At 36.9% G+C, this 17,890-nt stretch overlaps 1 protein-coding gene across 4 annotated transcripts in view; it reads right to left on the bottom strand.

Annotated features, from left to right (window-relative positions):
• Positions 1–17,890, bottom strand: part of LOC106061745 (dopamine beta-hydroxylase-like) — a 59,969-nt gene that overhangs the window by 1,542 nt on the left and 40,537 nt on the right. For all 4 annotated transcript variants that reach the window (XM_056007837.1, XM_056007838.1, XM_056007836.1 and 1 more), the window contains 3 exons: positions 9,991–10,079; positions 7,299–7,398; positions 3,928–4,121 (listed from right to left, as the gene is read on the bottom strand). In XM_056007837.1, coding sequence (XP_055863812.1) covers positions 3,928–4,121; positions 7,299–7,398; positions 9,991–10,079 — 383 coding nt within the window. The remainder of the gene's footprint in view (positions 1–3,927; positions 4,122–7,298; positions 7,399–9,990; positions 10,080–17,890) is intronic.

Genomic DNA, 17,890 nt, shown 5'->3' with positions numbered 1-17,890 from the left:
TACAATTTATAAAAGGGGGCGGGGGAGTCTGTCCTAAAGGCAACATAGGGTACCGGTATATTAAATATTTTGATATTAATTGAAAAGTCAGAGATTGTACGTAGGAAGAACTTTTTTTTTTTTGTTATGGGCGGGGGGGGGGGAGTAAAAGTGATACTAATACCGTAAATGGTTTGCCTTATGATTGAAGGATTAAAAAAAAGTAAAACTAACCAAATGTGCTAAATCTAGCATTCATGGCAAAGGCAGAAGATTAGATAGGGGATGGGTTGATCTTTATAAAATGTGACAGCTTGTGTTGGTTGGGGGGGGGGGCTAAAACCAAAATAGAGTATATTAACTATTTTAATAGAAAGCTGAGAAACTGAACAAGTGAGTGTTTGTACATAGAACAAGTGGGCGGGAGGGCGAGGAGAAATTCAATGTAATACTAGAATTTACGACCTAAACGTGTATCGAGGTGGGGGAGGGGCGTTATAAAACCGATCACTTCCAAAGCAAGTCAAGAGGTTCCAGAGAGAGAGAGAGAAAAAAAACAGGTTAGAGAAAGAAGGAGAAAGGAAAGTATGTGTGTAAGACAGAGAAAAGAGAGAGAGAGAGAGCAGGCCGTTCAGTTGAACAGGTACTAGAAAAGGAGAGAGAGAGAGACAACAGGCCGTTCAGTTGAACAGGTACTAGAAAAGGAGAGAGAGAGAGACAACAGGCCGTTCAGTTGAACAGGTACTAGAAAAGGAGAGAGAGAGAGACAACAGGCCGTTCAGTTGAACAGGTACTAGAAAAGGAGAGAGAGAGAGACAACAGGCCGTTCAGTTGAACAGGTACTAGAAAAGGAGAGAGAGACAACAGGCCGTCCAGTTGAACAGGTACTAGAAAAGGAGAGAGAGAGAGACAACAGGCCGTTCAGTTGAACAGGTACTAGAAAAGGAGAGAGAGACAACAGGCCGTCCAGTTGAACAGGTACTAGAAAAGGAGAGAGAGAGAGACAACAGGCCGTTCAGTTGAACAGGTACTAGAAAAGGAGAGAGAGACAACAGGCCGTTCAGTTGAACAGGTACTAGAAAAGGAGAGAGAGACAGCAGGCCGTTCAGTTGAACAGGTACTAGAAAAGGAGAGAGAGAGAGACAACAGGCCGTTCAGTTGAACAGGTACTAGAAAAGGAGAGAGAGAGAGACAACAGGCCGTTCAGTTGAACAGGTACTAGAAAAGGAGAGAGAGAGAGACAACAGGCCGTTCAGTTGAACAGGTACTAGAAAAGGAGAGAGAGAGAGACAACAGGCCGTTCAGTTGAACAGGTACTAGAAAAGGAGAGAGAGACAACAGGCCGTTCAGTTGAACAGGTACTAGAAAAGGAGAGAGAGACAGCAGGCCGTTCAGTTGAACAGGTACTAGAAAAGGAGAGAGAGAGAGAGACAACAGGCCGTTCAGTTGAACAGGTACTAGAAAAGGAGAGAGAGAGAGACAACAGGCCGTTCAGTTGAACAGGTACTAGAAAAGGAGAGAGAGAGAGACAACAGGCCGTTCAGTTGAACAGGTACTAGAAAAGGAGAGAGAGAGAGACAACAGGCCGTTCAGTTGAACAGGTACTAGAAAAGGAGAGAGAGAGAGACAACAGGCCGTTCAGTTGAACAGGTACTAGAAAAGGAGAGAGAGACAACAGGCCGTTCAGTTGAACAGGTACTAGAAAAGGAGAGAGAGACAGCAGGCCGTTCAGTTGAACAGATACTAGAAAAGGAGAGAGAGACAGCAGGCCGTTCAGTTGAACAGGTACTAGAAAAGGAGAGAGAGAGAGAGACAACAGGCCGTTCAGTTGAACAGGTACTAGAAAAGGAGAGAGAGAGAGAGACAACAGGCCGTTCAGTTGAACAGGTACTAGAAAAGGAGAGAGAGAGAGAGACAACAGGCCGTTCAGTTCAACAGATACTAGAAAAGGAGAGAGAGAGAGACAACAGGCCGTTCAGTTGAACAGGTACTAGAAAAGGAGAGAGAGACAACAGGCCGTTCAGTTGAACAGGTACTAGAAAAGGAGAGAGAGAGAGAGAGACAGCAGGCCGTTCAGTTGAACAGGTACTAGAAAAGGAGAGAGAGAGAGACAACAGGCCGTCCAGTTGAACAGGTACTAGAAAAGGAGAGAGAGAGACAACAGGCCGTCCAGTTGAACAGGTACTAGAAAAGGAGAGAGAGACAGCAGGCCGTTCAGTTGAACAGATACTAGAAAAGGAGAGAGAGAGAGAGACAACAGGCCGTTCAGTTCAACAGGTACTAGAAAAGGAGAGAGAGAGAGAGACAACAGGCCGTTCAGTTCAACAGATACTAGAAAAGGAGAGAGAGAGAGAGACAACAGGCCGTTCAGTTGAACAGGTACTAGAAAAGGAGAGAGAGAGAGACAACAGGCCGTTCAGTTCAACAGATACTAGAAAAGGAGAGAGAGACAACAGGCCGTTCAGTTGAACAGGTACTAGAAAAGGAGAGAGAGACAACAGGCCGTTCAGTTGAACAGGTACTAGAAAAGGAGAGAGAGAGAGAGAGAGACAGCAGGCCGTTCAGTTGAACAGGTACTAGAAAAGGAGAGAGAGAGAGACAACAGGCCGTTCAGTTGAACAGATACTAGAAAAGGAGAGAGAGACAGCAGGCCGTTCAGTTGAACAGGTACTAGAAAAGGAGAGAGAGAGAGAGAGACAGCAGGCCGTTCAGTTGAACAGTTACTAGAAAAGGAGAGAGAGAGACAACAGGCCGTCCAGTTGAACAGGTACTAGAAAAGGAGAGAGAGACAGCAGGCCGTTCAGTTGAACAGATACTAGAAAAGGAGAGAGAGACAGCAGGCCGTTCAGTTGAACAGATACTAGAAAAGGAGAGAGAGAGAGAGACAACAGGCCGTTCAGTTCAACAGATACTAGAAAAGGAGAGAGAGAGAGACAGCAGGCCGTTCAGTTCAACAGATACTAGAAAAGGAGAGAGAGAGAGAGACAACAGGCCGTTCAGTTCAACAGATACTAGAAAAGGAGAGAGAGAGAGACAGCAGGCCGTTCAGTTCAACAGATACTAGAAAAGGAGAGAGAGAGAGACAGCAGGCCGTTCAGTTCAACAGATACTAGAAATCTCGGGCTAAAAAGTATATAAGTGGGATGTTCTGGCTTCAAAAACACAATATATAGGCTGGGAATAAATCAACGGAAGTAGCAGGTTGTTTTTTTTTACCTATAATTTGTTACTAGAATATAAGAAGGATAATGCACTGTCGATAACTCTGAATAGGCAATTTTACATTTTAAATACCGGAAATAATGCTTGGCTTCCGGACCCGCTGGGGGAGCTCACAGCGCTCCCCCAGTCTCTCTAGCTGCCAAGGGTGGGGTGTCTATTGTCTTTTAACTAACACCAGGAAGAACCTATTCTAGGGTAGAAAAGGCCTAAAGGATGAAGGGTCAGAACGTAATAAAGATTAATTATGTAAACACATACACACACCCATGTATATGTATATATATATATATATATATATATATATATATATATATATATATATATATATATATATATATATATATATATTGTGAGGGGAGAAGGAAAAACATTCACCCCATTTCCCCTCGAAATAAATCCTTGGTACGCCCATGCATTCGCTTAACAATGATTTTTTTTTCTCAGGTGGGTGCGAACGGGGCGGGGTAAAAAATGTTCCTTTTTGAAATAAAATCTTCACATTCATTGGTTATCAAAAGCACAATAGTTGCTCTCTACGTTGTGTAAAGGAAGCAAGTCTACGGAAGTATTGTTCATTGATGTTTTGTTTCATCATTAAATGTTGTTTTCAATTGAAGTAATTTTTGTGTAATGTTTGTTTTTAAACTTTTTCAATTGTATTTGTTTAGTTTCCAACAAGCCCATTAGCTAGCTGAAGTATCTGCAGTCTATCAGGATATGACTTACTTGGATACAAGGATTCTCCGTCATCTCCCGAACAGAAGCCTCACAGTTTTTGGAACAGATATTGTTCACATAAAGAGTTGAATCATTACTTGCTAGGTCATTGCCACTGCTACAATCATTGATGAGTTGATGAGCCAACTGAGTTTGATAATATCTGAGAAATCCTTCAAAAACACACCCACCCATATCTGTGACTGAAAATTGTAAAACATAAGCCTAAGCCTAAACATGTGTAATAGGGTTAATTTGAATATACATAGACTAGAGCCGAGATTAGCAGAGGTATTTATAGTAGTCCTAATTTTAATACATATAGGTAGGGGAGTATGCTTTTTTTTTATAGAAGCCTAATTTTAATACATATAGTCGGGAGCTGAAGTATTTATACATTATGATGAAAAAGTTATCTTATAGATAATGTTAAAATTGTTAGGAATATTATTAAATATAACAATGGTATTGAGTGTTGAATGCGTGTTGATATTTTCAGACACTATGTCTCTCTTTACGAAATAAAACTATTATATCCCTCAAATGGAATGAGGTTATATTTAGTGCTATGATAAATTTATTGTAGCTTATGAAAACGTAATGTGTAGTAAACCTCTTATTTATACATCGCATGAGGCCTTGTCGCTTACGTTACGTGACATTTCATGATTAGGATATTAGGATGTAGCTTTATTGTTTCGGAGATCTAAAACTCTGACAAAAAGAAATAATTATTTTGTTTTTTAAAAGATACATTTTGAGTATCCTAGTCCTGGGGTGGGCATATTACGATCCGTTACGAAGCGTTTTATGCGGCCCGCTGACACCTACAGAAATTAGGTGTTCTGACAGAGTATACATATACAAAATGCACATGGGCGTAGCCAGGATTTTTTTTCGGGGGGGGGGGGTTTGGGGGGGTGGTTTCTCCCCCCCCGACCCCCCCCCCGCGAATTTTTTTTTTATATGTATTTATGTGTGTGTGTGTGTGTGTACATAATTTTTATTGCATTCTGACCCTTCATTCTTTCGGAAGGCGTTTATTGTGCCCTAGAATAGGTTCTTCCATGAGTTAGTGGAAAAATTGTAGATTTCCCGCCAATACTAGCAAGGGGGTTCTGGGGGAGCGCTAGGAGCTCCCCCAGCGCGGGGCGAAGCCCCGCCGCCAAGCACTATTTCTGGTATAGAAAGCCAACAAAATGCATATTCTGAGGTATCTACAGTGCATTTTCCTGCTATTAAAAAGTTTTATTTCAAAAACCTAATGTGCTATTCTTACTGACTTAGACCCTACCGTGCCGTTCGGAGCATTTGACGTCAAGCTGTTTCCATAAAAATCTGTCACTGGTAATGTCTGAACCCTCTTCCCACTTGCCTTGATGACCTCAATGAATGAGTGGCGTCAAGTTGTACTAGGATATCATTGCAACTCTTCTTATGCGTAATTCATTTTGTCGGAGAACATGTCCCGCAAACCTCATGCGTCGCTCTCTCACAAGCTTACTAAAGGGTCGACTCCCAGTTCGGCATAGGATTTCCTTGATTTAAACCCGATCTCTATAACTGACTCCTAAAATCTGTCTTAGCCATCTTTGTTGAGCCACATTTAGTGTTTTTCAATTTCGGCAGATGACTATTCACTGCAGCTTATTAAAGGAGCCCTGCCACTGGTAAAAATGTGTAACCACTCTTGAATACGCTCTTGGAATTAAGTTACTGTAGTTTGCTTTAGATTTTATATCGAAAAGAGAAGTTTTATCGTCAAAATCATCTGTAGGGGGTTTTCCACCTCAAAATGCTCTGTAGGGGGATCTTAAACTCAAAACCATCTGGAGGGGTTTTAAACTTTAAACAAACGCCATCTGTAGAAGAGGGGTTTAAACTCAAAACCCCCAATTGGATTGGCTACGCTCAAATAATTTTAATGTGTAATTTGCTTTTTTTTTTATATTGAAGAGGTATTTTTAGCATTAAACCCCTCTGAATTGGGGTTTAAACTCAAAACCCCTTTTGGCAACGCTCATAGCATTTTGATTGCGTAATTTGCTTTTTTTCTTACACTGAAGTTGTATTTTGTAGCCTCAAACCCCCCTGACGGGGGGTTTAAACTCAAAACCCCTTTGGCTGCGTTCATAGATTTTAGTGTGAGTAATTTGCTTTTATTTATATTGAAGAGGTACTTTTTAGCTTCAAACTCCACTGGAAGGGAGTTTAAACTCAAAACCCCTTTGACTACACTCAAAACATTTTGAGTGTATAATTTGCTTTGTTTTTATTATTAAAGCGGTATTTTTTACCTTCAAACCCCGCTGAAGTGGGGTTTAAACTAAAAACTAAGTCAAAACCCATTTAGCTACGCTCATAAAATTTGAGTGCGTAATTAGCTTTTTTTTATATTGAAGAGGGGGTTTGTCGTAAATTTTGGAGGGGGTTTTAAAAACAAAATCTTCCTTAACTGTGCTCTTGGAATTAGGGGATTTTCGTTTGCATTTTTGTTTTGTTTTGTTTTATAGAAGGGGGGGGGGGTTAACTGCAAAAACCCCAAGTAGGGGGTTTAAAACTCAAAACCCCTAGTAGGGGGTTTTAAACTCAAAACCCCTGGTAGGGGGTTTTAAACTCAAAACCCCCTGGTAAGGGATTTTAAACTCAAAACCCCATTGGTTGTGCTGGGGCAATTGATGGTTTAGTATTAAAATCTCACCTAAAATAAACAAAATCAAAGCAAAAAATCATTCACTAAATTCCAATCCCCCCCCTCAAGGGGGGGGGGATTTCATTTCGGGGGGGGGGGGGGGTTGAACCCCAACCCCCCCCCCCCTGGCTACGCCCATGAAAATGCATATATATATTAACTAATTATTTTAAAATATCTATATTAATTAATTAAATTATTGCAATTTTTATGATGAAGAGGCCAAAGAAACATTCTCTATACATGTCATTCTAAAAAACTTAAAGTAATCGGAAATTATTCTAATTGGCAATATGTCGAAACATTCAGTCAAAGACGCAATCTCAGGCCAGCTTTTATTCAATGCTATGAAAAACTGTGTTGGAAGTCTTGGGTTGGCATGGAAGAGAAATTTAAGTCAGTTCTTCCGTACGCTTCATTTGTAGTGAAATGTTAAGATGTAAAAGGCAATAAAAAAAACAACAACATGTTCGTAAAAATAGTTTCGGAAATTGCTGGAGTGTAAAACAATAATATGTAAATTTAGAATACAGTTCAAATATGAAATGCCATTATACATAGTAAGCTATCGTATTTTTCTCAGTTGTAAGTATATAAGCAGCCCCCATTTCCCAAAATTTTATAATGCGGCCCTTGATAAGAATAGGTTGCCCACCCCTGTCATACACTAAGTATAAAAGTAACTTACATCCATTGGGTGAGCAAATGTCATATCTGTCAAACTGTATGCATTGATCAAAATTGTTTACTTTTGGAAAGTATGTAACAAAAGCGTAGCACATTTCACCCTGCATCAGAGTTTTTTAAAATCTTAGACAACAACTTGATTACAGACATTTTGGTAATAGCCTACCTTACAGGATATAACTGATTAAACACTTAAATGCCTTTCATAGATAAAAATTGAAAATACAAGCAAAAAAAAAATATTTTTCTAGAGAACGCTTATATTGAGCAGAATTGTATAAACTATTTTGAATCAGTTATGTACTTAGACTAACAACAATAAAAGTGTGCGATTGAAAATAACTCTTATAGGCTGTTTTTGTTTAACGCAACTTTAATGCTCATAGCTTGCTCAGTGCGCTATGCACTTTTGTGTACCAGTTGATGTGGGGGTCTTGAAGCACTGGCGGATCCAGGGGGGGGGCGGACTAATTTTAGTAAAAAATCACACAATTTGTTTATGAATTTATTAGTTATGTTAATAATATATACTAATTATTTATATTTCAACCTATTATTAGATTATTTCGCCCCCCCCATGACATTAATCCCGCCCCCCCCCCCACCATAAACTTTCGAGTGGGGGGGGGGCGGTCCAATGTATTTGTAGAAATCACAGCTTGTCAACATAATCAATTAAATATCTATAAAATTAAAACTTATTATTGATAATTATTGATAATATTGATATTTTTAACCGATCTTTATATTATGTCGTTCCCCTGTTAGCCGATTGGATGAGGGGCGAATACATCTACTGCCCTTCTCACCTAAACCCTTTGAGTGGGGGGGGGGGAGGTCCTACTTTTAATTAGAAATCATAGTTAGTGAACAAAATTAGTTGAATTACAATATTATTTTTATAATATGTCGCTACACTTCTGGTATCTGAGCCGATTCGTTTGGGGGTGGGGGCGATTGCTTCAACTGCCTTCCCCACTCTAGCCTTCTGAATAGGGGGGCGGTCCTATTTTTATGGAGAAATCATAGTTTGTGAACAAAATTAGTTGAATATCTATATAATATAAGCTACATATAGATGTTTTAACCCATTTGTATATTATGTCGCACACACACGTTGATCTCAAATGTTATCATTAGTAAATATAAAATTGAAAAAGGGTTGTACCAGCCTTCCCCCCATCGGACAAACCAATACTTTTTTCTTTTGTATTTCAGTTAAGAAGCTACTAAATTAAAAAAAAATGTTACTAATATAATTTATATATGCTATAAAATAAATTCTTTTATCGAGTCGCCCCACCCCCTATTCTTTAATGCCAAATACAATCAGCAGAAATTATAAAAAGGAGCGAGGAATAACTATCTACCGCCCCCTCCCCTTTCCAGATGAAAAGATGACGTTTTAAAACAGAAAAAAATATAGTGACAGAGCTTATATAATTGCACACGAATTTATCTTAGTTATTCTAAGAAAGACTTTGTTTTAGAAAATTTAGAATTCATCGAAATTTTTCATTATAAGAGTAACAATTGAGGTGAGTTCTATTATTTTCCTAGTTATATATTTTTCCAACCTTTATTCATACTAATATTTTTCTGTTGTATAAAAAAATTTGGGATTATAACTCTCAATGTACACTTATATCCTAAAATTGCAAAACATTCAGAGTAGGATCTAATTGGTTAAGTTAATTTCTCCTCCACTTCCGAAATTTTTTTGTTTAGAGCTTTGAATTGCTTTGCCCACTTTGCTTACAGCGCTCCCCCAGGCCCCCTAGCTGTAAAGAAAAAGGCCTCATCTACACGCGTTTATGCTTAGGGTTTGGAAAAAAATCGCCCCCCCCCACTCCAAAGTTCTGGATCCGCTAGTGTCTTGGAGAAAGTCCCCATGGTGCCTTTTTTGTTTTAAAGTTGCTCGAGTCTGAATTCGAACTCAAGCCTCCACGATGGGAAGGCCGACTTATTAGCCACTGAGCTAGCCAAGTAATTATAAAAGTTTTATCGGCTGTCACTATATAAAACACAATTAATTAATTACGATTAATTTATTAACTTATTGGTTAATATTTTATTTTATTATTTTGTGTTGTCATCGACTATCAATAGCTGTGCTAAGTTTCTACTTTGTCTACATATCTGGTGATGTTGACAAAACGTGTAGGCCTAGTAGTGTTACAAGACAGATAGAGTGATCTGATAATAGCTTTGTAATAATGTGGAATGAAATAATGGACACTAAAAACTTCAGAAACAACACACACACACACACACAATAGATTAAACATTATACTTGACTCCCCCCCCCTTTTTTTTTTCCTTCCTAATGACGTCATGTATGTAATGTTTCCTCTTTGTCAACTATCGAGATAATCTCCACTTATCTTGAGATTGTAGCTTACATCTAGTTAATAGTAGGCCTTGTATGTCTCTAGAATGATGACGTTCTAGATTTGATATTTAAAGGAATAAAACATATCAGCTTACCAACTGATTCAGAAAGTATAGATATCTAGTTTTTGCGAATGTAGACAAGGGCGGATACAGAAATTTAGTCGTTGGGTAGGCCTATACTTCAATTTTTTTTAAAAATTGAAAATTATAAAAAAAATATGCTTGTATAGCAAATCTACTAATATATACAACAATATAAAGATTTATAAAATAGAAATAAAAAGTGCTAGTTTGCTTACATCAGATCCTTCTCCCCAGTACAGTGTTGTATTTCTTTGTTTAGAGCCATCTCGGGAATTATAAAAACATGTCAATCTTAGTTCATCACCTAGTGACAATATGAAGGTGCCAAGTAGATTAACTGGTAACACTATTAAGATGTCAATTTATATCTATTACATTTAAATATGAATAGAAACTATATCAGCTAACAAGAAATAAGAAACCAAATAGTCTGCATAGGTCTAACAATGAACCAGTCCATCACACGAATGATCGGTTGAAAAAAAAAAGTTATATTCATGTATGGCAGGTTCAAATAAATAGCTGCCTGGTCGTGTGGTAAGTGCTCTGGACTGTCGTGTGAATGGTGCCGGGTTCGAAACCTGTCCCGTCCCCTATTTAAGATAAGATGTAATCATTATCAATTTTGTAGGATATCAAATACACAAAATGTAAACTTGTTTTTTTCCATTAAATTTGATATTATATGTATTTTCTAGCTGATACCCGAGCTACCCTGCAGCTGAAATAGATGTTGTAGATATGTTTATTTTGTCCAGAACACTCTTAAAACCATCAATAAAACGGCCAGCATTACAACACTCCCCCACCCCTAACTCAATTTTCTAGCCCTCAAATTCTCTTTCTTCCTAGTGCTCGCAACCCACTATTTATACAGTATGTAGAAACACTTCTTAGGCCCATTAATTGTAGCCTTCCATCTCCCTGCACTATAATGCCCCCACACACACACATATAAACACTATATTTTTAAATAAAACTCCCCTTCACTCGGAACAGTTTGAAAGAAGAAACATTAGCCTACTATTTGCGACTCAGTCTAATCTTTACATATTTAGTTTTATTATGTCAGTCATAAATCTAGATCTAGAGAGGCACATTATAGGGTGAATAACCTATCTTAATAAGCCGTATAGTACCCATTAGTTTCCATTGAGATAATGTTTCAAAAATCCTAGATCGAAATAATTCATGTCTGTTGTTTTAATCATCTTATGTACATTTAAATAGATTGATTACCTAGATTTTTCTAGATCTTTCTAGATTATGTATCTAAAAATTGCAAAATAATCATTATGAGACGAGAGTACTCTTATTTTTGATGTTCAATTACTAGATCTAGATCTAAAAATTAAATTATATGTTACACGTGTTACATAAATAGGGTTTGTTACTGTACATAAAAATTATATATGTGTCAGACGCGAATAGCCCAATTTTCAGTAAAAGAAATAGAAGAAGTTACGAAGGCTATATAAAATACAACCACAGACCTATATAAACTACAATAAATATAGGTTTTTGATTGCTAGTTACGATTTATTTAGGTAGGTGCTGTTTTACTATTACATACCAAGTATTAGAGTTTAGAAAAACCCAGGTTTGTTTCTTCTGCAACGCTAACACCTCATATCATCTCTCCATTAGTATATTTAGATCTATAATCTAATTCTAGTCTAGATCTATATATAAAAATCGAATAGATCTAGTAATAGTATAGATTCTATCTTGAGACTAGATTGCCGAGTCTAGCCTATGCTATGCCTATAGTCAGTTTTTATTAGAAAAAAGTCTAGATGTTAATAAAGACTAAAGTTTTTTAATTATTAGATTATTAGATATATCTTATCTTCTTATCTTATATAATACAGACGTTACTTCAAAAAAGAAGATGATTACGTCCTACGCGTCATGCATTTAGTCATGCATATTAACCAATGACTTAAATTCTGCCAAGTCACTGGTTTTCCTGGCTAACTCAGGCAACCCATTCCATGCTCTAATAGCACTAGGGAAGAGGGAGTATTTGTACAAATTTGTCCTAGCATATGGGACGAGGAATGTGCCTTTATCTTTGTGTCTTTCAGAGTATTTTATTAAATTTTGTATTTGAAGATTATGGTTCAGTGTTTTATGTATGATTGCTACTTTACTTTTGAGCCTTCTGTCCTGAAGGCTTTCTAAATTTAGTGATTTTACTAAAGGTGATATTCTAGTCAAATGTGAATATTCGTTTGTTATGAATCTCACTGCTCTATTTTGTGTCTGTTCCAGTTTCTTAATGTTTTCTTGAGTTGAGGGGTCCCAAACGGAGGATGCATATTCTATTATTGGCCTAACCAAGGTTAAATAACATTTTAGTTTTATGTTCTTATTTGATTTATAGAAATTTCTTTTAATAAATCCTAATACTTTGTTTGATTTTTTTGTAGTTTCATCAATATGTGGATTCCATGATAGTTTTTCATTTATTATAACACCTAGGTATTTTGCGTTTTTAGTCTGTGTTACTGGTTTGCCATGAATAAGATAAGTGGAATTAATTTTTTTTTTTTTTTTTTTTTTTGTTACTCTTAACAACTGACATTTTTCTGGGTGGAAAGACATGCTCCAATTTGATTCCCATTTCTGTAATTCATCTAATTCTCTTTGTAAAATATCTGTGTCTTGTGTTGTTTTTATTGTTCTATATATTATGCAATCGTCTGCAAATAATCTGACTTTTGTTCCTGAACTAATGCAATTTGGTAAATCATTTATGTAAATTAAAAATAGTAGTGGACCCAAGACTGTTCCTTGAGGTACACCTGAGTTTACTGTTATCGGTGTTGATTTAGAGCCATTTATTATTACAGTTTGTTCTCTCCCTATCAGAAAATCTTTAATCCACTGATGCAGTGGACCATTAATGCCGAAATATTTTAATTTTTTAAGCAAACTATGGTGGTGAACTTTGTCAAAAGCCTTAGAAAAATCTAGTAAGATAGCATCTATTTGTTCACTATTATCTAAACCTTTTGAAAAATCATCAATTAGTCCTATTAGTTGTGTTTCACATGATCTATATTTCCTAAAGCCATGTTGGTATGGTGTGAGGACATTATGTTTGTCTAAGTGGTTTATGATGTTGCTACATATTATGTGTTCTAGAATTTTACATGTGATGCTGGTAAGTGATACTGGTCTGTAGTTTCCTGGGTCAGATTTTTCTCCTTTTTTAAATAGGGGGGTGACATTAGCTTCTTTCCAGTCCTTTGGTACTCTGCCCTGGTTAAGTGAAGCCTGAAAGAGTATTTTGAACACTGGGGCTCATTGCTTAGTTCTTTGAGTAATCTAGCTGGAGTACCATCAGGTCCAGACGCTTTATTTGGTTTGGTGTTGGCTAATAGTTTTTGAATTCCATTTTCTTGTACTACTATATCTTCTATGTTGTCTACTTGGTTCAAATTCAGTAATATGTCTTTGTCTACTGGGGCTGAGAATGCTGATGCAAAGTATTTGTTTAGGATGTTTGCTTTAGTTTCATTATCATTATGTATTATGTTATGTTCATCTTTTAATCGCGCTATGCCTGTTGTTTCCATTTTCTTAGACTTAATGTATGACCATAGGTTTTTGTTGTTATCTTTAGATATTACATTGTTTATGTATTCACTCTGTATCTGTCTGCTTACTTTTTGGGTTAAGTGTTTAATTTTTATATACTTTTTGTAAACTCTTTCTGCATTAGTTTCTTTAAATTTTCTATATAGGTTTTCCTTCTGTTTACAAAGCTTCTTTAGTCTATTATTAAACTAGCATTTATTTATTTTGTCTGATGGGTATTTAGTTGGTATATGATTTTCTATAATGCTTTTAAGATGGTTTTTAATGAAATTCCAGAGGTCATCGACTGGTTGGTTAATATCTTTTCTAATAAGAATGTTTGTTGAAAGTTTAATGCAGCTTGGTGTAGTTGTGTTAGGTTACATTTATTCCAGAGTAAGATTTTTCTTTTGGGTTTTGTATTGGCTACTGCTTTTATCTGACTGTGTATTTTTATGATCTCATGGTCTGATAGACCAGGGATAATATCATAATCAACTACTAATCCTGGTCTGTTGGTTAAGAAGAGATCTAATGTGTTGTTTAATCTAGTTGGCTTTTTAATGATTTGATCTAAACTTAGGTTGTGTAAAGTTTCTATGAAAAGCTCATTTATGTCCTTAAGGTTTTGGTGTTTATCTATGGTTAGTGTTTTCCAATTTATATCAGGTAGGTTGAAATCACCCATAATCCAAAAAACTGCATTTTTATTTGTCTCTTTAAGTGTAGTAATCTGATTACATAGTTCCTGCATGTATTCTAAACTAGAATTTGGTGGTCTGTAAAAGCTGCCTATTATTAGGGATGTTGAGGTGGTATTAATTTTACAAAATGTTGATTCTATATTTTTTGAGTTAGGTAAGGTAATTTCTTCTGCTATAAGAGTGTTTTTTATTGCTAAAATAACTCCTCCATGATTATCAGCCCTATCTTTTCTAAAAATTTCATAATTACTATTGAAAATTTCTGCATTATAAATTTCAGGATGTAGCCAAGTTTCTGTTCCTGCAATTATGTCTGGTTTCTCACATTCTAATAAAATTTCTAAGTCTGCTGTTTTGTTCCTGATGCTTTGAAAATTTATTACTAAGGTTTTAAGGTATTTTGGTGTTACTTCTTTAGTAGGTTTGTTTAGTGAGGCTGTTGTATTAATTTTAGTAGATTTAGGTTTAACAGGAGTGGATCTGGCTAGTGGTTGGTGAGTTTGGTTTGGGATGGTGTTTGGGATGTTGTATGGGTTAGAAGTGTCTGCATCAAAGGAATCAAACAGTCCTGATGTAAACTGAGGTAACCCACACGGTACACAGTGCCATGATGCATCTTTGTTGCCTAAGGCATAATACACAGGTGCTTAAAACCTTTGGCCACATTACAAGATCTACGGGGCTCGCAAAGACCTTTCTTCAGGGAACAGTGCCAGGGAAAAGAAGAAGAGGCAGACAGAAAAAGCGATGGGAGGACAACATTAAAGAATGGACAGGCCTGCCATTGAGAGAGGTTCTGAACAAGGCAAAAAAAAGGGAGGAATGGAGAAAGACGGTCGACAAATCTTGCCTGGTGCCCCAACGGTCCAACAGACTAAGGGATAGGTAAAGGTAAAAAAAAAAAAGGTATTCATATGGAGACATGATGCATGGTACCATTCATCGCAGGTGTCACATTGAATGGCTTTCTGTTTCATGGTGCATACTTTTTTGCAGATGTTGCATCTATCTTTAGATCTGGGCCCTGGATTTAACTCTACATCTCCTGCTATTAGTATTAACAGTGATAGGTATTTATTTCTGCTGTGTCTGATTGAGAACTTCCATTTGTGATGGGTAATCTTCTTTAGTGTTATGGATGTGTATGTTAGGTTATTTTTAATTTTTTGCATTGATCTAAAGTGTGATGATTGATTATGACTGTTGTTTCCTTTTTAAGTTTAGTGTTGACTAAGGTAGATCTGGTTCTGTGTTCAGCTAGTGTGTATTTAGTGATTATTAGGATAAATAGTCAGAGCAATTTCATGATGACTGTTGTTGATTTTAGTTTTTAAAGGGGTCTAGTCTAAATCTAGTTTAAGATTTACAATGCCTAAGTTATGTCTAAATCTAAAGTGAAAGCTAATTTACAATGACAATTAAATCAAATGAAATGGTTTATTAAATTCAAAATATGGACCTAGACTAGATCTAATTCTAGATCAATATATTTACGTGTATAACTAACTATATAGAAAATTACTATTTGTTATTATTAGTAGATGATTAGTAAAAAAAAGCCACTTCCGGCCCAATACTTTTTAATCAAAGAAACGAAACGGACTAGTCCAACAAACCCTATTAGGGTTGAAAAAACAACAACTTTTTTTCTCAAAGCTACTTTACAAAACAAAGCCTTGTTTCAATTGTTTCTACCCTTCCTCTATTAGTACAAGGAAAAGAGGGAAAAAAGGAGGACTACGGCAAAGACTGAGAAGAAGAGGTTTTCGCCCACCACTTCCTACGATTATTCTAGCTAACGTCCGCTCAATAAGAAATAAAGTGGATGAGATATGTGCCCATGTACGCTACGACCACGTATTTAGGGAAAGTTGTCTATTGGCTTTTACTGAGACATGGTTAGAGGAGGATGACAACGACAACCTGATTGCTATTGATGGTTTCTCTTGCGTGAGATCTGACAGAACGGCTGAGTCTAAGAAGAAGAAAGGTGGAGGGCTTTGTGTGTACATCAACCTCAAATACTGTACCAACTACACGGTTAAAAAGAGAATGTGCTGTCCGGATCTAGAACTACTGGCGCTTTCATTGAGACCTTTTTATTTGCCACGAGACTTTGGGGTTATTTACATTGTCCTGGTTTATGTTCCGCCTACAGCCAAAACGGAAGTTGCAGCTGCAATAATCGCTGACGTAGTGCATGAGTTTCAGACAAGGTCACCGGACGCACCAGTAGTTATACTGGGTGATTTTAATAAATGCACCTTGAAGGTTGACCTACCCACCTTCTATCAACACATTTCATGTCCGACAAGAGAAAACAGAACTCTGGACTTATGTTATTGTAACATCAAAGGAGCATTCACATCTCGTGAAAAGCCACCACTAGGATCATCGGACCACAAAACAATACAACTGCTGCCTACCTACCGCACAAAACTTAAAGAAGGAAAAATCATTCAAAAAAACGTACAAGAATGGACACAAGACAATATTCTCAAACTACAGGGATGTCTAGACTGCACTGACTGGAGTTTGTTCAAAGAGACCACTTCAAATCTGGAAGAATGGGTCGACGCAGTGACAAATTACATCAAATTCTGTGAAAACATGTGTGTCAGTACTAAGAGCATCAAGATATACCCCAACAATAAACCATGGGTCACTGCAAAAATAAAACGGGAAATAATCAAAAAGAAAAGAGCATTTATGAGTGGCGATGGACAGACAAGGAAAATTGCTCAACGAAATCTCAACGTCGTTCTTGAGGAAGGGAGGAGAAACTACCGCACCAAGCTGGAAGACTCAATTAATACAAGTGACATGAGACAGGCGTGGGGCATCATGAACAAAATGGCAGGAGCACAAGTCAAATTTAAAAATAATCTTGCTACAAGAGACGGAAAAACATTGGCCAACGAGTTAAATGATTTCTATTGTCGCTTCGACACGAAAGATTTTAATTATCTAAGACTCAAAGCCCTTGAGGATGTCAATGTTAACAACTGCTTAGAATTAGCGATTACTAAAGAGCAAGTTTGTAACATTTTCAAAAACGTCAACCCAATGAAAGCTGGTGGGCCTGATGGAATAAAAGGGCGAATCTTAAAAGAATGTGCTGAACAACTAGCTGAACCTTTCCAAGATATTTTTTCTACTTCATTACTAAACCATGAGATACCACCTGTGTGGAAGTCATCTATAATTGTACCTGTGCCAAAGGTTTCCAAACCGAAGGAAATGAATGACTATAGACCTGTTTCACTTACTTCCATTGTGTCTAAATGTTTAGAAAAATTGGTTAAAATGTTTCTTCTGAATGATCTTTGTAATAAGTTAGACCCTTTACAATTTGCTTACCAAAAGGGTAAAGGTGTAGACGATGCCATCCTAAATATTTTAAACTGTGTCTACAAACATCTGGACTTACCGAACACTTATGTAAGATTGCTCTTTATGGATTTCTCATCAGCTTTTAACACTATACAACTTCATTTACTCATTGAAAAGATGAAAGCGTTGCAGATTAGTCCATACATAATACTATGGGCTAATGAATTTTTGACCCAGAGAGCTCAGAGGGTTAGGGTAAACAATGTTATATCTAATGAACGCATAGTTAACACAGGGGCGCCCCAGGGGGCTGTAACATCGCCATTGTGGTTCATTTTGTACACCAATGATTTTCAATCCGATAGTTCTTTTTGCTCCTTCACAAAATTCGCTGATGATGCGGCTCTTCTTGCCCTGCTCTCAGAGAGCTCAGACGTAAATGAGTATTTCAAAGAACTAGAACACATTGAGGAATACTGTAAAAATAATTTTT

Source organism: Biomphalaria glabrata, chromosome 13 (genome assembly GCF_947242115.1).
Source record: "Biomphalaria glabrata chromosome 13, xgBioGlab47.1, whole genome shotgun sequence".
NCBI classification, from domain to species: domain Eukaryota; kingdom Metazoa; phylum Mollusca; class Gastropoda; family Planorbidae; genus Biomphalaria; species Biomphalaria glabrata.
The sequence above is the reverse complement of the archived record's forward strand: the minus strand, read 5'-3'. Positions and strand labels throughout refer to the sequence as shown.